The sequence below is a fragment of the Nelumbo lutea genome, chromosome 4 (genome assembly GCF_056320005.1).
Source record: "Nelumbo lutea isolate HS-2025 chromosome 4, American lotus-T2T, whole genome shotgun sequence".
Lineage (NCBI taxonomy): Eukaryota > Viridiplantae > Streptophyta > Magnoliopsida > Proteales > Nelumbonaceae > Nelumbo > Nelumbo lutea.
In genome coordinates, this window is record NC_142687.1 from 13,367,754 (window position 1) to 13,394,789 (window position 27,036).

Here is a 27,036-nt window from a genome sequence, read left to right on the forward strand (position 1 = left end):
AACAAACAATGATTTCAGTTCATTTTTATATTAGAGATTCCAGTTAATACACGACGGGAATTTGTGGTCTGATCGTGTGTATGGTTCTCTCGTGTTGTGTTTGAGCGTAAAAAGCCACTTTACTTGCATTATAAAGCTAAGTATGTGGTTTTGAATGGAAGTTGAATAAAGCAAGGATTATGTAAAGATGATGGATTTTGAATCGGAAATAGACATCATTTACTGATAAACTGACCTGACGACCGACCACCTGAGCAATATAATGCACGCAAAGCTCACAAGTAGCAAGCTTTAACTCCAAAGCAAAGAAGACTCACCAGCTCCATCAACCCTTTTGGTAGGGTCAGACTGCAATTTTTGCACATGTCCTGTGTGTGATGCAAACATCAGTGACCAGGCTGAACGCTTTGTCCTTGAAAGATTCTGCCACCCACTAAGCATGGCAAAATGCGACGTAATTAATTGTAGCTAGAATTGGGTCACTGGACGTGATGGGTTACAGAAGAAAAGTATATTTGTTGCCATTCTATTGCAACTCAGTGAATGGAAGAGAGACGGTCGGGAAGGGCAGCTTTAAGTCTTTTCAGATATAGTTTATGGAAAAGCACAGACAGATATCTCTTTGTATGTATTTGTTTTGTCGCTTCTACTGACTTTCGCAAATTGAGAAGAAAAGTCTTTTGTTTAATTTGTGGTGGTCTTGAATCTTGATGCGATCGCCATATATAGAAACTGATAGAGACAGTTTTCATTATTTTGTTTATTTAATTGGCTTATTTGAAGTGAAAAATATACGTCATCATCTTCATTAATTCTTGTTTCAGTTATATCGGGTCACTTACATGAATCATTTTTCGCTATTAATTGCATTCTGTTTAGCGTCATATATATATATATATATATATACTTAAATCATTTTTATTAATCTTACTCAAATCTGTATTTATTATTATTTTTTGTTTAAAAAGATTATGCATCTTAATAATATTAATTCATTTGAAACTAGGGTTGTTCATAAGTCGGGTTGGGTCGGTTTACTGAAAATTTTCCAACCGGTCTGATCTGGTCGGGTTACTTGAACTTGAAACCAAAACCGACCCAGTGTTAAGCAAAACCAACCTAATCGGTTTGAGTCAGGTTGGGCCGGTTTGAGTCGGTTTCGGTTCTAAATTCAACTATGCTTGACAAAAACTCAACTGCAATATATATGTGGGGACTGTGGCACCACAATATGTGAGGTAGTAAACGTGAGAAAAGCCATATTTTTGATAAACAGAATATACCTCTAATCCACAGTTTAGACTTTGGAGAGGAGAAGAACAAAACCCATATATACTAATAATGACTATTATAGAGGTATATATCTTATATATCTTTTCAGTCCCTTTGATTATATATTCATTATGAAATTTAATTGTCTTAATTAAGATTTGGGTGAATTCTGTAGGGAGACGGACTTAATTAATTTAAACTTCATAAAAGGACAATTAATCGGTTCGGTTCATATTGATTTCGGTTTTCACACAAAAAAATCAAAATCGACCCAAACCATTGGTTTATGATATTTTACAACCCAAAATCAATCGATACTGAAGATAACCCGGCCGACTCGGGTTGGGTTGGTCCGGATTTATCGATTTGATCGGATTGGGCCTGCTTCAAAGAAGTTGAAACAGACAAGTCGTTCAAATGACTGATTGACAGCCAATTTGAGCTCTTTGGACTTTTTGTTTGACAAGACTATTTGGATGAACTAAGAACAATGAATTTGGCAGCGGGGACAAAATTAAAACACCAGATCTTGTCTTCTATTTGCAGAATTCTTTATTTCGTGTTTTCATGGTTTATGACACAAAATTGTATAATTATTCATTGTCCTCTATAATTTGCCCTTATACACTTATTTATTAGTGATAATCGATTCTCTTACAAATTTTTTGTTAATAACTGTTTCGAGTTTTTCTTCAAAATAATGCGAATATTTGTAACTCCTTCCAATTGCTCTTCAAATTATGAATCTCACCAATTTGATCCAAAAATGATTAACCAAATCGTGTCCTTTGGAAAAAGATGTTGCATTTTCTTCCCATTTTTCCAAGTGCATGCATTCTAGGGGGTGCAATTCAGGTGGCCTGGATCGAGTTGAGGGTCAACCCAGGCCAACTCTAAAGGTACATACTTTTGGGTTGAGCTTAGCCCAATTTGAGGTCAAGTTTAAATTTATCAATCCAAACTTAATCTAACACAATTAGAGTTGGTATTGGGTTGGGTCAGGCTGGTTAGGCTGGGCTTATTTGGGCTTTTCGGTGAGTTGGTCAGATTTGAAAGAATTTATGAATATATTTTTAAGCAATTATCTTTTATTGGGATTTATAGTCTAATTTTGAAATATAATTTATCATAAATATGTATAAATTTTATTTACAAATATACATCTACATATTTTATACAAGTATGTATAGATATATAATTAAAAAAGAAGACATTTTTTATATGTAAAAATGCATATATGTATATATTTCTTTGAACAGCCTCAGGGTTGAGTTGGACTGAACTGTCTTGTTGAGCTTGGGCCAACCAAGACCTCAATCCAAGACCAACCCAAATTTATCTTAGGCCTAAATTTCTTGCCTGAAACCCAACCCACAGCCCGAAAATTCTGACCCAATCTGTCCAAAAACTTGTGTGGGATAGTGCCAGACTCGGGTTGGGCCCAGCCGAGTTGCAGGCTTGCAGCCCTGGTGCCTTCTTGTCAAACTTAAAGAGCTTGGATGCCTTCCTCCAGACTTTGATCTATATAATGCATTTGAGATGCTTCAAGCCTCTTGTATAGAGATGAAGAAATGCTTAAAGAGGGTTAGGTTCATTTGAAACCCAAGCTGCTTTTGGGATTTCATCCAACCAGTCCCCAAATTGCTTTTTATTATTGTTTAGGAGAAATTCATAAAAAATTAGGTATTCCTCTTATTTTTCTTTCATTTTTTTTTTATTTTTTACTTATAAAGCTAAAATAAAATCTTCTTTTGTTTTCTATTTTTCTATTTATTCTCTTTAATTAATCATTTATCAATTGGGGGTTTTGGACAACATTCATTCCTAAAAGCAGGAAGAAATTATATTTAGGACAACGGGCATAATAACCTCATAAATAAGAAAAATTGGTATGAGAAATCTTGTGCACTATCTTCAGTAATATAGGAAATTGAAATAAAATCACTTTTTTTTTTTTATACTTTTCCCCAAACAAGTAGAAAAACTAGATGCAAATAATCGTTCTAGAACTTCCCAGAACAGTTAGGAAGGTGCTTCCTGCTTCGCCCATGCGTTTGGTAGTTTGGGAGAGACGTTGAATTTTCCAAGAAAGAGAGTTATCTTGCGACCCAAGCCAAGAGAAAAATCTATATAAATCCGAGCTCCGCACGACCAACAAGGTTATTAGCTTATTAAAATACCATCTTCTTCCTTCTAAAACAACCTCTGCAAATTTCTCAGCGTTTCTTCATACACCAATTGCGACAGCGAGAGCTTCATGGCAGGAGGAACAGAAGCATTTCCGGATTTGGGAAGACATTGCCAACACCCAGATTGCCATCAGCTTGATTTCCTTCCGTTTAAGTGCGATGGATGCCGACTGGTATTTCGTTTACCCCCACCTTCTGATGATGTTTTTAACAATATATAGAAGATTGCTAGATATATTTCGAATTGTTTCTTACTTCTCCGAATTTGTCATGTCACAGGTTTTCTGTTTGGAGCACAGAAACTATAAATCCCACGATTGCCCAAAATCTGACCTCAACAGCAGAAAGGTTATAATCTGCAACATCTGTTCGTCATCCATAGAAACGACGGGAAACAGTAAGGAAGACGAGAAGGCCATTTCAGAAAGGCACGAGAGGTCTGGAGACTGTGATCCATCAAAGAACCGTAAGCCCAAGTGCCCAGTCAAGCGTTGCAAGCAGATTCTGACCTTTTCCAATACCAACACCTGTAAAATCTGCAACCAGAAGGTTTGCCTGAAGCACCGATTCCCTGCTGACCACGCCTGCAAACAGGCCGCCTCCATCCTGGCAACCGCTCACAGCGGAGGCTCTCCTCCCAATCCCTTCAACAAGTTCTTAGTCGCTTTGTCTGAAAGAAAAAATCATGGTTGCGGTGGGAACAGTAATTCCAAGGGATCTTCGGACAACCCAGTTCGCCCCTCCTCATCAGTTAAAGCCTGTTGAATGAACAAATTGATAATTATTATTGATGGATCATTCATTTGTGTTTGGCTCTTAGATTTTTTTTAATGGTTATGTGATGGAGAATGACATGTTGATCCACATCCCACATCGTCTAGGGGTGGATGTTTGAGGAGACGAGATTAGTTATAAATAGAGTATGGTTCAATGGGAAGAGACATCTCTGCGCTTGGGGCAATGACGCAGCTAGTGAGGTTATAACCGAGGCGCGTCAATTGCTGGTTGAAAACTATTTCCAAACCCCCTCTTTAGCCTGGGTTTGGCCCTGGCCATTGAGAATTTCTGGAAGGGCTTCCTTCGGGGTAAAAGCCCTACAACTTAGTTCAAAAGTTGTTCTGTGATCGTTGTAGAATAGGGAAATATGCCTCTTGGGAAATTGTTTCGTTTGTCAGTTAAATTCCGCAGTGATACGTCTTACATGTACAATCAATTCAAACTACAAATTGGTAACTCCGGCCATCGATAAACATTGCGATCATTAACACTTTACTTCAAAGTTTATTCATTAGAAAAATCACCGTCTGCTTGCACAGTTGCGACCGCACCACTTCTATCCACAACACTTGACGACTTCGTACTTTAATAATATTGATCTTCAGCACATTACCCCAAATAATCTGTTGCAATATTTGCCTTTTGGAACTTGTGGGGCTGCAAACGGATCAAAATCCAATCGATTAGTGGTGATAGGTCCAAATTTGATTTGTTTATAATCGAATTTGAATCAGATGATGTCTATCTATCGGATATCTAGCAGCTTCAAATTGAATTAGGATCATAATCAGATATTAAATAAATTAATATAAAAAATAAAATAAAAAATGATCAAAACATTATTTATTATTAATAAAATGAATTAATATTATATTTCATGAACAAAATGATTTGAAAATTATTTGTATGAACCTTGAACCTATGTAGTTAAAATACAAGAACCAGACCATCTTTACTAACAACCTAAATTAAATTTCACATATATATAACGAGTATATATTTTCAAATTGAATCAAGTCCGACCGGATTTGATAAAGCTGAAATAGAACGAATTCAGAATTCAGATACCATTTGCAGCTGAAATAGAGTTGTTTTATGGTTTGCGAGAGAGAGAGAGAGAGAGAGAGAGAGAGTCCAAGTCATTCTTTAATAAAAGCTGAAATAGAAAGGAATTCTTTTATGATTTTATATTTGAACTGCTCATGGGCTAGCTTCCACCCCAATTTAAAAAGAAATATACGGTTATGGGATCAAGTAGACATGTACAGGATTTCTGAAAATGAGGTTCCTACCATGCACCCAAAAAATACCACTTAATCCAAGCTTGTAATCATGGTTGTTGTCGTTTGAGACGAGGCAAGACAGCAAGGAGAATCTTCTTCCTCGGACCCTGCAAACCCCCATACGTCCTCCATGAGAAAAGCTTATCAAACTTCAATGAAAAATGATCAAATATAACAATGACGCAAAGAGGTATTTCATGATGGCCAGGTGTATTTTTAACTGCTGACATAATAACAGTGCAACACTCGACCTCATTTAAGTACATTCAGACATTTAGGAGTGAAAACAAGCTAAACTTGCCCAGCTAGGCATGGGCTCGGGGCTCCTGAATTAACACTTGAGCTCATGCTCAGGCTTGGCTTACTTTCAACAAAATTTTGATATTATGATCATTGGAGCCCAAACTTGAGTCCATTCTGAGAGGCGTATAACTAATACTTGCATTTAATCATTTGCAACATATTAATTATAGATCATATATCTTATGTAGTATCTAAACATGGCGAGATTAAATGAGCTCAGGCCCACCCAAGACTTGTTTAGCGAAACAAGGGACAGGCTCCCACACGAACCAAGCTAGTGGGCTCATTGACAGCACTAAGGCTGCACTTGGCATTCCTTATTGCAAAAAAAGAGATAAGTCCTTAAAACAAGGAATGTCAAATGCAGCGTAAATGGATTACAGCAACCAATCTACCAAAGGCAGGTAGAAACATAGATAAAGAATCTCTTCAAATACCTCTCAGGCTGTTACTAAAATGTTGACCGGTGTTCTTAAATTGGTTAAAATGTCAACCTATGTTAAGAATCTTCCCACCCAACAATTAATTATATACAAGCAAAGAATAAACTCAGATCTTAACGTTTAACATCACACATAATTTCCTGCTAAAAGTGAGGTTTGTAGTTTTGCATAGAATTTTGTTGCACACCTCAACACTGTCAGAGGCAGGTGACTGTTGCATGCAGATTGGGGTTGAATGTTTTGACTGCTGCTCCAAAGACATGGCTGATAGCTGGGGTCGAGGCATTGTGGTCGCATCATGGACCAAGTAGATGAGGATTTTGGCTCTGGTCTATACTAATTTTAAGAAACATGGGAGATGAACTCCCATCTGTTGTTTTCAACATTTTATGTAGTGAACCTGACAGGGATGAGAACAGTTTTTCTGAAGATGAATGATGAAGCAGTACTCTAAATATGAAGCAAAGTGGCATTATACAAATGAGGGGTAGGTATCATACCCAGTTTCCATCCCCCAGAGAAAGCAACGCAAAATTGGATTGTATTAGTATTTCAATAAGCAAGAAATTTGGTATAAATGATATAAAAATATGGGTTCCACTATGACAATGGAAAAGCATGATACCAGAAAATTTTATAACCAATCAACTGGTATATAAAAGTGGTAACCAATCAGGTGATATTCATCAAAATTGATAGGGGTTTTGATTGGTCAAAGCTCTTCCAGTATCATACCTTTCCAGCATCATAGATTCACCTAAAAAATATAATGAATTGAAAATACATACCATTGGTATCCCCATCTCCTTGAGGTCATTGTCTCCCATCTGCTTCAGTGCAGTCATGTCCACCTGAATATGAGATTGAAAGCACATCTGATATTAGCAAGAAGAAATAACCTTGCCTAAGTAAATTCTATTTTTGCATTGGTTTCTAAGTTCATAGAATGAAAAAGATATAGAGTTCAATGTTTCACTAATTTGTTTAAGACTTCAGGTGAAAAAATCTGATACCAACATTTAGTAAGAATGACAACAATTTACGTAAAAATCGTCATACTCATAAATGAAAAGGGAAATAGGGTTTGCCACCCTTTACCACCATAAATGGTGACATCATCTCAGGAAGGTTGGATCCCAATAGCTGTTTCCCCACAGTTATGCTTGTTTGTAATTCTATCCTTTTTTTTTTTTTATAAATAACATCAATTCCATTAAAATAATGAATAGATACAAGAAGATCCCCATAGAGGCGCAAGGAGCAGCCTCTCCAAACAGCAAATACACAAACTACAATAGAGAAAACATGAATGTTGAAATTAAAACAATAGTTACAATTGTGCCCAGAACAATGTTTCCCTATTTATCCCTTGTTTTGCCAAGACATCAGCAAAAGCATTAGCTGATCTCCCAACCCATTGTACTGTTATAGACATATTTCTTGTCAGCCATTTGAATTTCTTTAACTCATTTTTGTAGCCCCAAGTGACATTCTCCGGATTATTTAACCAGTCCACCACTGTCTAGTCTCTCCTTCAATCAGAAGCTGCTCCACGCCCACTTCTTTTGCAAGAAGCATTCCTTCTATTGCAGCTAGCAGTTCTGCCCGGATAGAGTTCCCAACTCCTAAAGGGCCAGAGTAGATTAAGACAACCTCTCCAACCTCATTCCTCAGTACACCCCCCATCCCAGAGGGACCCGGGTCACCCTGGCTACTCCCAACAAAATTCAGCTTCAAAGAACCAAGAGGAAGGGGGACCCAGCTAGTCACTGCCCTTCCCTTGTAGGAGGAATAGCTTGCTACCAACTTCCAATTCTTCCAACAATCAGCAAAAGTAAAATGGTTAAATAATTCTAGAGCCTTTAACCAATGTAAAGACCTGGACAAAATGCAGTGCTTTAGGGTTTGACTGTTTCTTCCTTTTTCTTGGAAGATTCTGGCATTCGTTTCTTCCCATACTGTCCATTACAATGCTGCTCGTGAGCATCTCCACATTTTCCTTCCTCTTTTTTGGGGCCAAGAGAAGAAAGAAGGGTTAAAGATTGTGCTTACTTCTGCTGGCATATCCCAACTAGACCCAAACAAAGATAGAAGCCAAGCCCAGAGCTCTGCAGTGACACTACAAGATAAAAATAGATGATTACAATCCTCACCATGAGATTTGTAATTCTATCCTTTCTAGTTTTGCCACTCATCCATCTCAACTTGCTTCAAAACTCTGGAAGTCTTGGATGCATTGCTCCAGTAAATTCAGAAGCTTCTTGTCCCCTCAGATTATACATGCCTGGCAGCCTAAGCTACACTTGGTCAACTACCCAATTACATACGGACCAAGTTAGAGAATAGAAGAGAAGACAAAAGTTATCAATAAAATAGAAAGTCAAACCGTTTTATAGAAAGAAGGATGAAATATTTATATTTCAAGAAACTTTCTAAATTCTAATCTAGGTAAAAAAGGATACCTAATTCTAATTGTAATTGCCTAATGGGTTGCCTATTTGGTGTAAAAGACTATAGAAACTAGGATAAATACAATTTAGGTAAAAAGGACACCTAATTCTAATAGAAGACAAAAGTTATCAATAAAAGTTAACAATAAAATAGAAAGTCAAACTGTTTTATAGAAAGAAGGCTGAAATATTTATATTTCAAAGAAACTTTCTAAGTTCTAATTTAGGTAAAAAAGGACACCTAATTCTAATTGTAATTGCCTAATGGGTTGCCTATTTGGTGTAAAAGACTATAGAAACTAGGATAGATACAATTTAGTTAAGTAGGAACTAGAAGACTAGTTAAGTAGGAACTACTGAACTAGAAGACTAATTGGTTCGGTTCGGTTCGGTTCGGGTTGGTTTCAGTTTTCATACAAGAAACTCGAAACCGACCCGGTATATCGGTTTATGAATTTGCCCAACCCGAAACCAACCGGTGCTGATGAAAACCGGGCCGACTTGGGTTGGTCGGGTTGGGCCTTCTTATGAACAGCCCTAGATTTTATGATCAAATTCAATCATTTATTTCACTCTATTAATATTGTAAGTCACCATTTGGCTACTATTTCTAGAACTTTTTTTCCCAAATAGCAGTGCTGCATCATTGCATAGGCTCTCCTAAGATGATCCGTCCATTATCAGACACATGGGGTTTTGACATTCTGTCAATTCTTGATGGACATTTCAACATAACATTTTACTTCATCTACTTTTTATTTTACATAAATAGCTAATATGTACAAGTGATGCTATTCTTTCTAGAAACTATTATTAAGCAAAAAAAAAAAGGACAAAGTAATGCTATTCTTTCCAAGACTGATCACAGGCTCATGTTTTCTTTCTTGTCAAGTCAAACTCCCAGACATGCTTCAAATTCCATTTCCTGTGTCCGTGTCCAAGCAGCGTTGCCCAAGAGTGGTGTAAACCTAAAAGAAAAAAAAAATCTTGAAGTAGCTAATCTTCTTCAAGCAATAATCTAGTTCAGCTGGAAAACAATGTGACTGCAAATTAAACAGGCTTCTCAACCCAAGATACCGAAGATCTAGAAAACTTTGATGGGTGAACAAAATGATTTTACCCACAATTGAGAGAACTTGCTACCTTCATTAGTGAACAAATCCAATGGAAATTTATGGATAGCATGTTTTAGAGTTAACATTATTAGTTTTTTCCAACTGCCTCCAATAGGCTGAGACTTCCAGAAATACAAATAATTATAATTGATTGAGTAAATCTAGTGCAATGGACTTCTTCACTTTACCATTCATCAAGGAGAGCTATCTTAGGATTTCAAGTTTATTATTGACACTAGAAGCAGAATTTACCAAACTAAAACAGCATAAATAAGCCTATAAAAAATGTCAATTTACAAGTATTTAGGGGGAACAGGTTACTTACTTCCTCAGCCTGAAAGAGAACAGCATATTTTCCCAGACCCAGTGAATGCAACAGGCTAGCAACACTAGGTGGTTCCTCACCCTACATAAAACATATGAGAATATGCATTAAGGGACCAAACCTCAACACATGATAAATTACGTAACACCAAAAGGCAGCCCTTGAGGAAAAGTAAAAATTCCTAAAAAAGGTAAAAGTAAAAAATTGTATACTTTTGTTAATGAACCAGGAAATTCCAAAAAGCAAAACTCCTTCAGTATTACTAAATATTAGAACATCTAAAAAACCACCAAGCAAAGCATAATGAGATGTAAGCCTATCTAGCTGCAACAGACTCAAAGAACAGAAGGCAACTGGTCTTAGGCATGTAGTGATAGGTATAAGAACACACCAGGGGCGGAGCCAGGGGGTGGCAGAGGGGAGACATGACCCCCTATGCTTTTAAGATCCCCATAATACCCATTGAAACCCTACTTAGATTTTTTTGAAGATAAATAAAAAATAAACTTTATTAAAGAAAATATTAAAGATCAGGGTGATAAGACATCAACCACCAAACAACATACCCACACTTACATCTAAACTCCTTAGGCATAATGTGATCAACCCTTCAAACAAACATGACATCCTAAAAATTCCATCCCAATTACCATTACCAAAACCCAAATTCTATATCACAAAAACCCCTACCACATAGCCCGAAAATAATCAAACAAAAATGCACTTAGATTTTGGCCCCCCTACCTATGTTTACTAGCTCCCCCCCCCCTCCCCCTTCAATAAAAAATCCTAGCTCCGCCACTGAAGCACATGAACAATTGGAGGATCAGATTCTCTTGGGTTCCAGTTCTCCCAAATTGAAGCATCTTATTGGTTTGGTGTTGGAACACTCGCACAGAAAGTAGAAATTGCAAAACTCAAGATGCGGATCTAGTAAGGATATTTCCATTTTTAGCCTCATCCATGGGCAACACACTAACAGTTAAAGTAAAGATAATACTTTTGATGGCAAAAGAAATAGAGATCTAAAAAAATAATTTTTATGACAACAAATTGTCCTTCAAGTTCAAGAGAACAACAACCATGACCTTTTCCTTAAATATCAATGTTGATATGAATAACCATCATGCAAGTGCAATTGCACTAAAGTACAATTGGCGTTTGCAATGTTACTATTATCAATTCAACACCAAACCTGTGGTTGCCTCCTTCTCTGCCACATAAAATCTATAACTATTCAAATCACACCTTTTCTTCCAGAAAACAGCATGCTCATATTAGTAGTGTCTAATCATGGTTTGAGTCTCAAAATTGGATTCTGTTTTTCTTTTTGGGATAAGTTATAATGTGCACTACTTCATCTAGAACATTTATTTGGTGAATGGCACAGATTGCAACTTCAAGAGGTCATAAAAATAAATACAATTCTATAGAAATTTAAAAACTAAGAATAGAACCAAACCCAACTTTTTGATATATAAAAATTCATCATACCAAATGCACCCTCACCAAGTATTTAAAAGGAAAGAAGGAAATAAAAGAAAATGTTCGAATGTTAGCATGCCTTACCATGCATGAACTCTTTTGCATGATGCCATTTGCTGGAGGTAGCCAGGCAACTGGTTTTGCAGCTTCAAGAGATACACCAGGTTTTGTCATAAGTGGCATATGACCTGTAGGCCTTGAATTGTCAAGAACTTCTTTGCTCATATAAGCGGAGGGTCTTGAAGCATCAATTTGCCTAATTGATGAAGCTTGCCGCAGCTCAGCCATACTCCTTGGAGGGGAAAAACCCCTAGAGTTACCTAAAATTCTATCTGGAGATCTGTGTCGCAATACATCCATACTCCAGGCAGAGTATGATTTCCTCAATGAATCCATGTGGAGCAAATCATCTGCACTCCTTGTAGGGGGGATCTGCCTCAAAAGGTTAGTGGCCTTTGGTGCAGTCGTGCAGTGGTGAGTATCAATTGCCACTGCACAATGTGCTGTCCTTGACAACTTTTCACGAAGGTCCATGTTATTTTGGTCACCACCATCACTTCTAGTTCGCCTAGACATGTGTTTCTGCATGAGCTTGAACCGAAGATCATCTTTACCCACCTGGGCACCTTTCAACCATCAGTGGAACCAGAGTTAGTAATAGAGACAAACAATTTTGAAACAACAGGAGTGCAGTGATATTGCGATCCTCATGAAATGGATAGACTTGTTTGTTACCAGCTAAATCGTTTCTAGTTGGACTCCACCTATTACTATCATTCCTTTGTCTGCAAAACACAATAAACCATCAATTTTGAGATCCAATAAGCCACAGTAATACTGTACAGGGAAAATAAACATAAATGTTCAGAACTCGTTCCTTGACCAGAACCATCTACATATACTACATATGTTACAAAAACAAACCCAAGTCAAGGGATAAATGATGACTTTGTTTTCAAGGATTTGATTTGATCCAATGTTGAAGATGGTGTTAGGTAATATCAAAACCCCACTTCAAGTTCTTTTTCCTTTTCTTGTTGACCACAAACCTTTGGATGAAAAAAAAATTCTCATAACATTTCTTGAGTGGCGAACGCACCTTTTATTTTTAGGTTGGTTGCCATACAGCATGGGATTGTCAAAATTACTTCCTAGTCTCTCTCTTACGGATCGCTTACTCCCAGAAGATGGAACATAATCAGAACGGACATTATCAGTTACGGGTCCTGGTCTCTTAACGACCTGCAAAAATGCCCAAGCACTCAAATCCTCTCGAAAATAAGTAACTTAGTACTTAATTCATTTCCTAAAGCATATAGATTAAAAAGAAAAGAAAAAAAAAAGGTTTTCTTTCCATTTATAGTTGACACCTTCAGTCAAAAAATTCCTAACCTCCTCGAATTTCAAGAGAAAAGTAAAGTTCAACGATTAACTCAACTCAAAGGCCAACAAACAGCGAATGAGCGGACTAACGCAGTTAGGGTTTGATCATCAACAAAAAAATCGAAAAATCCATTAAGAACAGTAATATATACAGCATTATAAAAATAACAACGAAAGGAATAGAAGGAGCTCAGCTTGTGAAACCCTAGTTTCCGTAAAAAAGATGAAGAGAAAGTATACTTAGATACCTGACCAGTACGCCCCAGGGTTATCGTGACCTGGGGCGGGGGCCTCGACATTTAGCTCAGCTGCGGTTGACTTTCGGAAACCCCGAAACACCTGGACAGGTTAATCTACCAAGGCTACAAATGGTCAAATAAGATAAGAAACTTCACCACATCTCAAATCAAACCAGACTAAAACCTAATAAGTCATCATTGGGAAGAAACGAGAAAATAGAAACCAAAAGAAAAACGAAAACGAGAGTCGGGTCTCATGGAGGAGGAGGAGACGAGAGGAGTGAGGAGTCCCACTTTCATATTCTTGGATATATATATATATATATATATATATATATATATATATATATATATATATATATTAATGATTTTCAAATAAATTCGTCGGCGACTCCTAATCTCCTACACAGAAAATATTTCCAGCAGAAGAAGAGACAGAGAAAAGAGAGCCAAAAAAATAAACAGAAAACATAGCACAGAGAGAGAAGCGGGAAAGAGAGAGCGAGAGAGACTTGTTTGCGGCGTTGGTCCTCTGCGGTATAACTCGGAGTCCGAGAGGGCAATGGGCAAAAGACCCTAGCCGGCGGTGAGGCTTCTGTTTTCTGGTTTCTGAAGGGTGTTAGGGTGGGGTGAAGCCCGAGGAGGTTCCGAGGAATGCTCTGCATTAATGAGACTCAAATGCCCCTGAAGTTGATGATTTTGGTAATAAGGATTAAAGGATATTTTTGTCTTTTCAGGGTGAACGATCTTCTGTATTGGTCGCTGGAAGGGTTCCGTGGGGCCAGGTCCTAATCAATCAAACGATCTCTGTTGTCTTCTATGCGAAAAAAAACTCTTTCGGTACCATGTTTCTCCGGTGTCATAGATTTTTCCATATATTGTCAACTGGTAACATCCCTGAACGATGCGCATTGTGTTATGCCACGTGGAAGAATCTGTGACAGGACCAATAGATTAGGACCTTTAAATTGCCACGTGTTCTTTTATCAATTCATATGCTTCAATGCCTTTTACCCCTTTTTAATAAAAAATAATTTGCTCTTTACCCCTATTTTAGCCGCCGACAATTTGGGTGAACGTACTCCGAGCCTGATAATATATTCCAGGCCGGGGTTGGATTGGGCATTCGGGCCAGAAAAAAGGGTGCAATTTTAGTGGGCTTGGGTTTTTAACTAGATTAAACAACGGGGTAGCCCATCCCCCAAACCTATAAACCCCCTAACCCAAGTGCAGGTGGGGTTCTATCCCAATTTCCAAGTCTCTGTTATAAGCAGCAGAAGATCTTATCAACCAATAGATTGGCACCTTGATTTAGGTGAGCTTGGTTGAGAGTTAGGATTTATTCCTCATAAAGCGCTCCACACCAACCTTGGCACGTAGGCTTGGTTGAGAGTTTGGATTTATTCCTCATAAAGCGCTCCACACCAACCTCAGAGGCCGTTGGAGCCACACATCTGAAACATCTTCGAACCTACATGTTTATTCATGAAGTGATGTTACCAATGCATGGCCTGCATGATGGTGTAAAGTTGGTGTGAGGTGTGATGGTTAAATCCGAATTTTTGGGTTAGTATATGTTAAAATTTGACCCAAAACTGTGTAAACTCTTCAAATCTAATATCTGACTTGCATCATAGGCTTTCTCGGATAAGTTAATAAAACTATTTTTTTCTAAATATTTAAAACTTAAATGTAAATTATATTTTTAAGCCTAATCTAAATTTATATTCAAAAATTACAAAAATTTATAAATATTAGGGTTCAATTATAACACGAGAAAGACAATTCTAAAATTTTATGACCAATCAATCAGTTATCAATATCATAAATGCATTAACAAATCAGGTGGAATTTATCAAAATTGGATTTTAATTGGTCAAAACTCTTCCGGTACCATGTCTTTTTGGCATCATAGATTTTCCCTAAAATATTATATATAAAACATATTATATTATATATATCAAATTTCCAGATCAAATTGGCTTTTGGGGCCCAAAGATTTTAGCAATCAGGCCCGAGCTACATTGCACGCACGCCTGGACAGAAATAATAATCCCTAACAAAAACACAACTAAGTTCCAGGTGGTAGACGGGTAGGGCTGGATCATTTCTAGGCTCCAGCCCCACTCGGAAGACTGGGGGCCTGGGGCTTGCTAACAAAATGACCCATTTTTAAGTGACCCTCAGTAAGTAGTGTGAATGGACCAGTTTTGGGTTGAACCCTATCCAAATCAAAATCAAATTGGACAGATTGAATGGATCAATAAGACATTGAATTAAACCAGTCGAGACTTAATGGTGCAAAGTATTTATTGGATTGGATTGGACCTGATTCATCCCTAATGGGTTTATATTAGATTGAGTCGGCTTGAGCAATATCAGGTTCATTGATAGAAGATAAGAATACAGGTTTTAATTTTTTGGTTGCAAGGTTTTAACTTTTGTGTCAAAGGTGGTCAGGATGTGACCAACGCTTGTTGAACCATTAAGGGTTTCTTTCGAGCCATGAACTAGTGCAAAATGCAGAAAACCCTGGAATAGACAAGAAGAAATCAACTTTTTAACTCGGGCACCCTAATAATCCTTTAAATTCATTATTGGATTAATTCTCACCAGGCCAGAGTTGAATGTACAGAAGCGCATCCCAAGAGGAATAAGAACGAGGGTAGTGGTAAAAGTAAAACAAAGGATACATGACACTACTTTCTGATTTGGATACAATCATACATACAAGTGGGCATATTGCTCAAGTGAATTTAATAAACCGATGGTTACATATTTGCTGTTGCTTCCCTGATTTCTTCCAAGGAGATGGCCTGAAAAGAAAGAAAGAACTTGAGCGATATCGATAATAGCAATAAACAAAGAAATTATGAGAGCATTTCAATCCCATATAAAAAATGCAAAAGTAGATGTCCGATTTGTTCAGTTATTTTTTAATCTGATAACAGGTAAAAATAGAGGAAAGATAAAGAAATTATGAGAGCATTTCAATCCCATATAAAAAATGCATCATCACGAGGATCCATCATAAACCTTCATTGCTATATTAATATTATAAATTTTAATATAAACATTTAAACTCATATGAGAAATTTATTGTGAATGATAAAATCACTTTACAGATAATTCATAGAAGCAAGACTATCAAAGTGAAGAGGAACAACCATAGCAAGAGGGAGGGGATGATACTGCCAAACCTATGATGCATAGTTGGGGAACTTGGACAGCAGGAAGCAACAGTGTGACTTGACATTTTCAGAGAATGATGTGGGGCTGAAGTAGAAGAAAAAAAAGGGAAATCCATCCTTTTCTCTAGTTTACATGGGCCTTCACGTAGCTGAAGTGAAGGTCACCAATTGGATTTTCAAAAGTCCATCTGAATCCAGTCCAATTGCAGTGGCCTAAAAAGTTACCAGTAAACTCAAGTCTAACAAGTCATTGAGTTGAGCCAAGAGTCCATAAAATTCAGCCCATTAATACAATCAACTCAAGTGATCCTACATGATTAGGATTTAATTTTCCTAATCAAATCTTTGATTGGTTTCTGAATATATGCTGAACAAAGGGTGGATCCTCAAGATTTACTACAGATCTTCACGATATTCTGAATAGATTTTTAATTGCAAGTACTTTTATTTCTATGTTTAAGAAAATCGATTATTTTGTAAATCTTAGAAGATCCACCATGTTTCTCTATAAACACTCCACATAATTTCTTGCTTGAGCTACTGAATGAATTATGAATGAATGAACAAAGAGTTTTCTCTATTGATGTGTTTGGTGCTGACTCCTAGAGAAACCTAGTGGTACTGACTCTAGTAAGGTCTACCTTAGTTTACAATAGGTATTTATCTATTTATTGAATACAATGCCTGTGTTCTCAACTCAACTCAACTAAACCTTGACCAAACTATATAAGGTCTGTTACATGAATCCTGTTCCGTCATCCCATTCCATTTAGTGGATTTTTTTTATGGTAACAGCATTTATTGATTAAGAAAATAATGAAATAAGTACAAGTATCAAGCCATTCTATGACCTGGATGGTCTATTTCACCCATCATATATTTCACTCTATCATTAGTGTTTTCAGATTTTTTCCCATTGATCTTTCTTTCTGCATTGCTAAATTATGACCCTAGCTCTTATTTGCTCTCTTATCAGCCTCTTTATCTTTCTTAATTTATTTATAGCTCCTGTCATTAAGTTTTTGCAGTCCTTAAACAACATAGTTGTATCTGTTTCCCTTTGTTTTCCTGATTTTTAAGATGCTTTTTAGTTCTCTTAACCACTTTAGTTGGGTATGCTAAAGCTAATCTCAAATGAGAGCTGAGGGCCTTGTGGTCTATTATCAGCTTGATATAAATCTTTTCCAGCCACTACTATTGCTTGGTGCAATGACAAAATCTTGGGATGACAAGCATGAGAATGCAACCTCAAGTTCAGTGTGGCCATTTTGTGCAAAAAAAAAATGCCAAACATTAGGTCTATATCGAATCTATCCCTCCCAAGACCTTGCATTGCCAGGACCATCATTGGGTGATGGCCCTTTTGATATTGATTATTGTTTGGGGGTCTGACATCAAGAACCAAAACAAAGGCATGTGATTTCAAGTGACCATATGTTTAACATTGTATTTGAAATGGGAGAGGGAATAATTGCCAGATTGACACATAGCATGGATGGTTGTATTATAACTTAAGGTATTGAAAGAAAGTTTAATGATGACAAATGATGACACATAAACATGATTATCCCCATTGAATTTCATAAACATCTTCATTCTCATCGACAGAAACTCAATGCTAATTTCTAACAGGTCATGGAACCAGTACAAATCAGTGTTTTCAACCCATCATTGACCAGGATGGTCAGAACGATGATAGAGTGACCTGATCACAACTCTGGCTCATCTCAACTTCTAACCTGCTATATTAAAAAGAATCACTGACTTGGTCAATGCTCATTGACCCTCCTGACCTTTTCAAAAGGTCACCAGTTTTTTGTATCATTTTTTTATTTTTTTTACAATGATGACATCACAGGTTGACCTGTTGACCCAGACAGTTGAACAACTTATTCATTGGCCCAATGGTGAGCGCAGTTCAACCTCCAGGCTGGGATTTAATACACTGGTATAAATTCGTTTATGCAATACCATAAGGTTGAATACCTTATAGCAACAAGTTGACAACATGTGGAAGAAAATAGTGTCTACCTAACCATAAATTCACTAACAATTATAGTTTCTGATTTATAGACAAAGGAGAAAACTAAAGATATCTGGTCAATAACATAAATTCAATAATAACTTATTTTAGAAGTAATACAATAAAAGGTATGACCATATGAGTAATGCAGTTGGGGTAGAAGAAGAAGATTACCTGCTCCTTTCCAGCAAAGTCATTGTCAGGTGTTAGGAATAGCATGCAATGGCACTCCTTCCTGCAAAATGACGTTCAACTAAGAAATACAGACTAGATGAAATAATTAAACAATAAACTTATGATTCATGATCTAAATGATGTTCAACTGAGATATACATACATACATACACACATATCTGTGTGTCTGTCTATTTTCATTAACCCAAGCAAAATAACCCCCCCTCCCAAAAGAAAGTCAATTTTGCAGTTTTTAGTATTTGAAGCCTTGTAGCTTCATTTTTGAACAAACCATTCATTCAAAGATAAATCTCATTTCCTCTACTTCCACAGGGAGCTCTTTTCTTATCATTAACCTAACACTGAAGCCTGATCCCTTTGATTAATTGTAAAGAACTGAAGATAACATGGACGAGATGCGAAAAAAAAAAATCAATCGACTGACTAAAAAAGCAAGGTAGAAAACAAATACACGATGACTATATATACTTAACCTAGAGTATCTTGGGAAGTCAAAAAAGAGGCATGTAATCAGGGGAAAAGATGAGTGTTGCTATATAATTACAAATCCATGTCAATCAGCAGCTTTTCTTAAGTTATTGCATTCTTTATCTCTGCATACAATTTTCGCTCTTATTGTGTATTGCATAAAGTTGGTAGTTGACTTCTAAGCAGTTCCAAGTACCAGCCACAATATCTTGTTTTCCTTTCTTTTGCTAAGAAGATCTTTCACTCAAAGCTATTTTGATATCTCCGACCTGACCACTCTTCCATCATGTAAAGATTATGCATTATTATTTCTTTCTACCATAAACAATTTTAACATCTCCAGTGCAATCAAAGAGTCTTCTCCTTTGAAGGCAAATACCTAATTGGGCTCTCTCACCCTACATGTGTTTTTTCTTTATAAGACAAACTGTGAAACAACCGTACACTTTTTTCCTTTTTTGATTGGCAACTTTAAACTTCATTTAGGAAAAATATAAGTATATAAAACTGCCAAGCAGCCCAGTGATGTGAGAACTATAACCATACCCTTTTTACTTTCATTTTATTTTAGATTTTACATAAGCTAAGTTATAAATTTTACCCACCAATTGAACAGTCAATATAACTCTCCCCAAAATAGCTAATTTCTGTTGACACCCTCCTTGGCCAAGGTATCAACAAAGCCATTTGTTGATCTATGAATTCATGAGCATGTGATGTGTAAGGGACTTGTTATTGCTTTAATCTCCATCTCATGTACTACACAATGCCAGCTTCCCATGCTGCCATTTCTCATCCATCCCACTACTACTCTTGAATCCCCCTATAACTAGAGTTATGATATCTAGTGATCTGCCTAATGGCCCTAATCTTAAACTGTGTAAGAGTGCTAATAATTCTGCTCTTGTAGAGTTTCCAAAACCAACCAGTCCTGGGAAAATAGCTTTGATGTGATCATTGCAGTCTCTAATAACCCCTCCAATACCTAAGGGTCCTGGATTATCCAAGCTACAGCCATCAAAATTTAACTTGGAAGCAATATTTTGGGACAAGACCACAGTATGGACCCATTGGGTTTTGACATAAAAGAGTCAACCATCCATTGTTATATTATTATATCCTCCATGGAGAAGGGATGAAAGGACTTCAAAGTCTTGACTAAATGACAAACTTTTACCACTATCTTTTCCAATATCCCTTCTTTATGCCTTGTCATATTCAGGAAAATTCTTCCTCTCCTCCCCAAAAGACCAAGAGCAGCTGCCCTAGCACATCTCCATAGTATTCTACTACTCTCCCTATTTTTCTTGTTGGAGAGAGAAAAAAAGTAGGTTTAAAAAAGTAGCTGCCCTTGCCTTATATTCTTGTCAGGTCTTCTTTTTTGTAATAGCTCACAAGTATTAACCTTTTGATGAAAAACCTCTCAATAGAAAGCCCTTTTTTTAATTTATCACAAAAAAAATACCTCATTTTTTGTGGCACAGGACAATAGGCCCAATACCAAATTTCCTTCATCAAATACAACAAGGAGGTACAGGAGAATAACCTGGAAGGGCAGGGGGATCAAATTCTAGAATCAGAAGTAAACAAGCATCCTGACAAAGGGAAAGGAGCTCCAAGACTAAGGACCAAACATGGGCGTGCACTTTTTTCTGTAGCTTTTTCTCTTTTTCTATTTGTTGGTGGGAATCTGGGATCATGGTTATAAATCTATAACAAGCGTGCATTTTCTAACCTCCTGATTTGCATCTTCTAGTGTTTGGGAACAGTTCTTTGCTCTAGTTGGTCCTAAGTGGATGGTAGACCCCTCCACTTGATATAAGAAACTTCTTTTTACCTTCTTTCTTCTCCCCTAGAAGAAAGGAGGGGTAATCCTTTGGAGATGCAGACAAGCAACAATCATATGGACTACTGGGAAGAATAGCAGAATAGGATGTTCTTTGATAGAGATCAAGCCGTGTAAGATGTAAGTGATCTGATAAAAACCAGAATCATCCATTGGGTAAAAGCTAGGAAGGAATCTGCAATGTTCTCCATGGATGATATTCTTAGAAATTGGTCCACAGCGCCCATTTAAGGAACAGAAGCACTTCAGAGTTGACCCCCCCCCCCGGCATAACATCTTAAAGTGGAGTTTTGATGGAACTAGCATTGGAAACCCAAGGGTATCAGGAACTGGTGATGCTATTAAAAATCATGAAGAAGATAACCCAGTGGCATATTCAGACTCAATAGGAGAAGGAAATTAAATGAAAGTAGAATTTTTAGCTGCACTCCAAGAATTAAGCTTGGAAAGACCAATGACATACAGAAATCTGGTTGTGGAAGGAGATTTAATAACAATTATCAGATGGCTAGAAAATGAGTAAATATGATCAAAGAAAACAACATCAGATTGGAGAAAATAGGTTTTCAATGTCAGCAAATATCTTGGAAGCAAATTTTGCATGGGTGCCACAGTTAGCAATCAATCTTGCTGATTCACCAGCCAGAACAGGAAAAACATAAAGTATTTGATTTGAGGAGGTAATCTTTTTGACTAAAGGAGGTACTGCTTATACCTTAGGGCTTTTGGGTAGTTTCTTTGGGGAGAGCAGCAATGGGCTAGTTCTCTTTTTTTTTTGTAGACTAATCTCTTTATAATTTCTGTATATTACCTTATTTATCAATAAAAATTTACAGTTACTGATAAAATAAAATTCAATCAAATAATCTTTAGGTGGGCAAAATAACCAATTTGTTATTTCTTTTCATCAGAAAAAACAGCACATGTTACATTAAATAATATTTTATTACAATCTTTATACATAAAACATTCTCAATACTCCCCCTAACTACATAAGGCACTATGCATAAAACAGTTGTCCGTACGCTATTTCCACTCTTTAGTTAAAATTTCCCAAAGTTATTAGTCATTTTCAAGTGACTCTTAGATAAATTGTTATGAAAACTGCCAGTTATTTCAATGTTGTTATCCACATGTATCAAAATGTGCCTTCCTAACAAGAAACGTGCTCTTCCATTCAAAGCCAAAAAATCACGATGTGAAGCACTTTCACTAACCACAGTGTTGCAAATGCACCAGAGCTGAACCAACTGATTTCTTGCCTCACCAAAAAGACATTCACTGTATATGTTTTGTATATAGTGCTTTACACAATGAATACAATACACTACTCTAGCTCTAGTTAAAAAAGCTCTGCTTAAGTTTAAATTTTTTTGTTATGATCACCACTTCCAAGTAGTAAAAAGCAGACAGACCCTCACTAGAGGAAAAAAAAAACCACTTGGAGCTTTACACACACACATATGAATTATATTGAGATAGGATATGCCAAGCACATATATGGTACAGAACCAAAAGAAAGCCAAAACTCTCAAACAGCCATGAAAGGAAGATATGGATGAAGCCATAAAAGATCTCTTCTAGATCTCACCTTGGCTATTCAATATCATTGGCCACTCTTGGCAAGCATTGATAAAGGACAATGCAAGGGGTGGTATCATTTCTGATATAGAAAAGCTGTCAAGATTCCAACATTTCACCTGTATCACCTTTTGTTTGACTTTCCAGAGCTGATCCTAACTTCGATCTTTTTAAATAGCTCACAAATCTTAGAGTTACAAAGAAGAGAAAATGCTTCCACTTTTTGGATTTTTCCTCCTAAAAGTCCCAAATAAACAAAATATCATGTCATCGTTTTGACCATGAAATATCCTTCCAATGTTTAATTGTCCTAAGTTCCTCAATTAGTACCCACCAAAGTTTTGATCTCCTGATCCATAGGAAGCAACCCTAGTACATAAGTAGAAAAAGATTGGGACAGGTGAAAACCACTAAAAGTCATGGAAAAGTACCATTATAGCTAATATGTTAAAGAAGTTTTGAAGAGAGAATCTTATATGTAACAGTATAACTCTCTTTATTAATCATGACTGGAACAGACAAACAACTATCCTCAAATATCATCCCCCCCCCCAAGACCCACAATACACTGAACAAGGCAAATTTGTCCATAAGAATCTTTCCCTTCTTCATTCCTGTTTGCCAGTGTCCAAAAGGCAAGTCTGGTTCTGTTTTTTGTGTAAACTTGAGTGAATTTGCAAAGTCGTGGATGGAACAGTCCAAGTGTCTCAGTCTGACTAGGTTTAAAATGCCCAAAAAAAAAATCCAGTACTGTTTTTCTTTTTTCCAATCCATGAATGCAAACGAAACTCCTATATCTGATCCCTACCTAACATTCATGCATTCTACGAAGTTAATTATATCAATAAGGGCTGCATGGTAAAATAACTTTATCTTCATAACTAATAGATGCTTTCCACTAGGACTGTCACCCAAAAAGGAAATCTCTAGGATTATATAGAAGAAGATACGTATACCTTTCCCTCATTGGAACACATGGACAGTTCCAAAACCCCTGCCCTGCCTCTGCAGCTTTGTCATCATAATGCCTGAAACATGAAAGGTTAGAGGTTGACATGTAAATATACAACAAAATCAATACTTGATACAATGCAACACCTATTTTCAGCAGTCAGGAACTAATTCTGTTCAAATAGGATTGGTTAGAATATTTACCTACAAGGGCAAAGTGGTGCGCCAAGTGAATCTTTATGATCTGCCAATCCCTGTGTAAGTTCCACAATAATAAGCAATCATATTCAGTTGCATCTTCAATGGATGTGGGAAAAGAAACATTGATGAATACAAATTTTAAAATACAGTTTGTGGGTCAAATAATACACTAAATCACTTTATGGAAGAAACTCATTCAATCTTATTCCTTGTTTAGTGGTAAGAGTTACAAGTAACTCCTATTCCATTAGCCAGCTAAGTAGGTCATGATATTGCATGTGTATAACTATACCTACATTGATCATTCAACAATTTCCCCAGTGGTATAGTTGTTAAAAAAATGCCATTTTATTGAGACAAAAAAGCCACTTATGTCAATTAGAAAGACCAAATATCTCCTGAGCACCCATTAAATGGAAACTCACAAGCAATTAACATCATAGTTGTTGGAGAAAATTTCTAGGTTCTGAATGCATTAATTTACTTAAGCATGAACAGTTCTACACAAAAAAAAAATACTGAAAAACTATTTAAAATAGACAGAATGTTTAGAGTCGATGCATGTTAAGTCATGGCTCTTCAATGCACCACCAATCAAAACTTACATACCTTAATAACAACAGAAGTGACTCCTTTATCAACACAGAAATATGTTCCTGATTTACGAGCATACTGCTCTGAGAACTTCCTCATTATTTCAACAGACTTCTCTGAAGGCTCCACTGCCAAAAAAACGAAAAAGAGAAACATCATTATGTAACTACGTTAAAAAGGCAACAGATCCACCATAATAACAAGGATTCAACAGAATCTCAATTATTAGATCTTGAAAAACTTGTGATTAATTAAACCTATAAATTTACGAAAGCTACAGACTTCCATGTAACAAAATTATACAAGAGGAACATATTTTTACAGGCATTTATCCACATGTCTACCGATGCAAAAAACTGCTTGTTCTTAATTACTACACATGCTTACTGCATTTTCAATGTCTTAGAAAAAGAAATTCTGTAAATCCATAAGTATTATTATCTCCTCCAGCTTCAATGACCATTAGACAGGAAGGCCTTTGAGGTCCTATAAGCTGGACTTTGTGTAGATTCTTTTTCTTTTTCTTTTTCTTTTTTCTTCCATTATTACTCCATATCAAGATTTGCAGAATTTTCTTCATTTAAGGTCCATTCGAAGTCTCTTTAGGAAATATGTTGGGCTTCTGTCCTTGTATGTTGTTAATTCTTTAAACCAGCACTGCCAATTTGCATTCAGTTTTATTTTAAAAGATTAATGTTTTATGGTTCTTCCTAAAATCCTATTGTAATTCCTCTAATTTGCCCCTTTTATTTCATTTGGTTCCATTTCTTGCAGAATTCTACAGTTTATATAAGTTTACAAGACTTGTTTTTTCTTTTTCGCATAGAAAATAATCCGCGAATAGAATCAATTCAAAATCTATGAAAGCTAAAAGAAAATCATCCTGTCTCCACGTGATTCCGAACTTCATCATCTTCTTTCCTTCTTTTTTCCCCTTTCATGTGCTCAACGGAAAAATGGTTAGCTATTGCCTATTGCATATTTGCATTTGCCTATGGACTCTGACACAAAGTCGTGTAGCTAGATTTGAATGAGAAAAAATTGACGCATGGGAGCAAAGAGTAATTCGAATCGATAAAAAAAAAGGGAAAAGTCAGTGTATGATGGAACCGATTTGGTGCAAATTAGACGCCTCTAAAGAAATCATTGATTGGTTCTTTACCTTTCGCTTTCGCCCGTATTACATGGCGGGAGCGATTTGGTGGTGGAGCTGCGAAGCTTGGGATTCCCACGCTGTAAAACGACGCCTGAACGGTCATGGCGACTTCAACCGAAACTCACTCTCTCTCTCTCTCTCTGGTATTCTACTCCGCTGGCTCTGTGCGTGGGCCTTCAGGCAACAACAAATTAAGAAAGGAATATTTTGAGGAAGCAGCGATAACAGTGTGAGAAAATTTAGGGGCCTATCACCACTTCTTTCGCCCAAGAATTGCTAGAAAAATCTACCGTATTATCCATCCTTGGAAATATCTGATTAGATTTATTATGACCCTCCATCATGGAAATATCTGCCACGGTGCTACCAACAACGCGCTCCCAACAAGTTTCAACCGGCCATTACAGCCGGAGACCGGATATGCTCTCACACCTGGCGCCTCACAGGCATATCTTATCATGCATTGGGAACATTTTCCGTACTTATTAATTATAATTCATGGGAGATGTTCTCAATACAGGGTGGATATGCCTGAGGTGCCCATTTGTGATGAACAAATCCTGTCACCTATTGCCGTTGCCGCATATTAATATAAGATTGGGATTTGCTCCTCACAGATTGCGCCTCCCATTCACCTTACAAATGAATGCCTCACAGGCACATCCAACGTGCATTAAAAATATCTCCCGTGAATAATAACTAACAAGCACAGGAGATGTTCCCAATGCATGGTAGAATATGCGTATGAGGTGCCTATGAGGAGCATATCCGGTCTCCATCCCGCCTTGTATTAGCAACATGCGCCTCCCACTCACCTCACAACCATATCCCACCTTGTAGTAGGAACATCCTCATGGATAATAAATATAAATATAGGAGATATTCCCAATGTGGGACAATGACATGTTGTGAAGTCGATGTGAGGCATATTCTATGAGGGGTAGATTCGGGCTCATAAATATATTGGAAACGAGTCTGGATATGCTCTTCAATGCTCCTTACACCAACCTGATCCATAGTTGTGGATTCGGACAATACACTCAGGGATGTAGTTGTGAGGTTAGTGTGAGGAGAAGATCTCAATTCATTAGAAACAATACCTTGCTAATATGATTTACTCAACTCCAATTCTGATCCATTATCAATAATGTCCCAACTAGTTAAGGGAAAATTCCTTATTAGTACCTGTATTCTAGCCCTAATGTCATTTTGGTTCTTGAACTTTAAAACATGACAATTTGGTACCCAAACTTTCAAAACGTGTTAATTTATTACCTACCTTTAACCATCAATTAAGTGGCATTTGAAAAGACACAAATGCCCATTCAAGTGTCATCTAATTCTATTTATCAAACATCCAATCGTTAACAAAAAATGAACAACCCCAAATCCTTGCCTTTTATATTTAAGAAAATTGGGATCACCAAAATGCCCATTGAGATGTAATCCCCAACTTTTTTGAATAAAAGAGGCAAGGATTTTGGATTGTTTATTTTTTTTTAACGATTGGATGGTTGATAAATAGAATAAGATGATAGTCGAAGGGCATTTGTTCTTTTCAAATGC

General features: G+C 36.8%; 3 protein-coding genes and 1 non-coding gene across 21 annotated transcripts; 2 read left to right on the forward strand and 2 right to left on the reverse strand.

The window, feature by feature from the left end:
• Positions 1-3,392: 3,392 nt before the first annotated feature.
• On the forward strand, positions 3,393-4,398 carry PMZ (zinc finger (AN1-like) family protein). The gene is made up of 2 exons (XM_088984145.1): positions 3,393-3,634; positions 3,741-4,398. Exons 1-2 carry the CDS (start codon positions 3,530-3,532, stop codon positions 4,224-4,226), a joined length of 591 nt encoding a protein of 196 aa, XP_088840271.1. The 5' UTR covers positions 3,393-3,529; the 3' UTR covers positions 4,227-4,398.
• Positions 4,399-4,403: 5 nt separating this feature from the next.
• On the forward strand, positions 4,404-4,555 carry LOC148854022 (U4 spliceosomal RNA). The gene has a single exon (XR_016095151.1). It is a non-coding gene; the product is annotated as a U4 spliceosomal RNA (small nuclear RNA).
• A 57-nt stretch (positions 4,556-4,612) lies between these two features.
• Positions 4,613-14,127, reverse strand: LOC148854023 (uncharacterized). 18 transcript variants are annotated; one of them, XR_016112849.1, is made up of 9 exons: positions 13,274-14,028; positions 12,742-12,884; positions 12,378-12,427; positions 11,727-12,268; positions 10,158-10,238; positions 7,056-7,118; positions 6,455-6,637; positions 5,531-5,628; positions 4,613-4,895 (listed from the first exon to the last, which is right to left on the reverse strand). XR_016112849.1 is itself a non-coding variant. In XM_088984143.1 (9 exons), the coding sequence occupies exons 2-8, from the start codon at positions 13,322-13,324 to the stop codon at positions 5,569-5,571; spliced, it is 990 nt and encodes a 329-aa protein (XP_088840269.1). In that variant the 5' UTR covers positions 13,325-13,387; positions 13,777-13,940; the 3' UTR covers positions 4,613-4,895; positions 5,531-5,568. The 18 variants fall into 18 exon arrangements, 6 of the variants coding, with proteins under 6 accessions (XP_088840269.1, XP_088840270.1, XP_088840265.1 ...); XR_016112846.1 differs by having other exon boundaries at positions 6,455-6,717; XR_016112842.1 differs by having other exon boundaries at positions 6,455-6,667; positions 6,768-7,118.
• Positions 14,128-15,821: 1,694 nt separating this feature from the next.
• LOC148854024 (ferredoxin-thioredoxin reductase catalytic chain, chloroplastic-like) lies at positions 15,822-25,790 on the reverse strand. The gene is made up of 6 exons (XM_088983772.1): positions 25,477-25,790; positions 24,330-24,442; positions 23,724-23,773; positions 23,525-23,596; positions 18,653-18,713; positions 15,822-16,080 (listed from the first exon to the last, which is right to left on the reverse strand). The coding sequence occupies exons 1-6, from the start codon at positions 25,571-25,573 to the stop codon at positions 16,036-16,038; spliced, it is 438 nt and encodes a 145-aa protein (XP_088839898.1). The 5' UTR covers positions 25,574-25,790; the 3' UTR covers positions 15,822-16,035.
• Between the last annotated feature and the right edge of the window lie 1,246 nt (positions 25,791-27,036).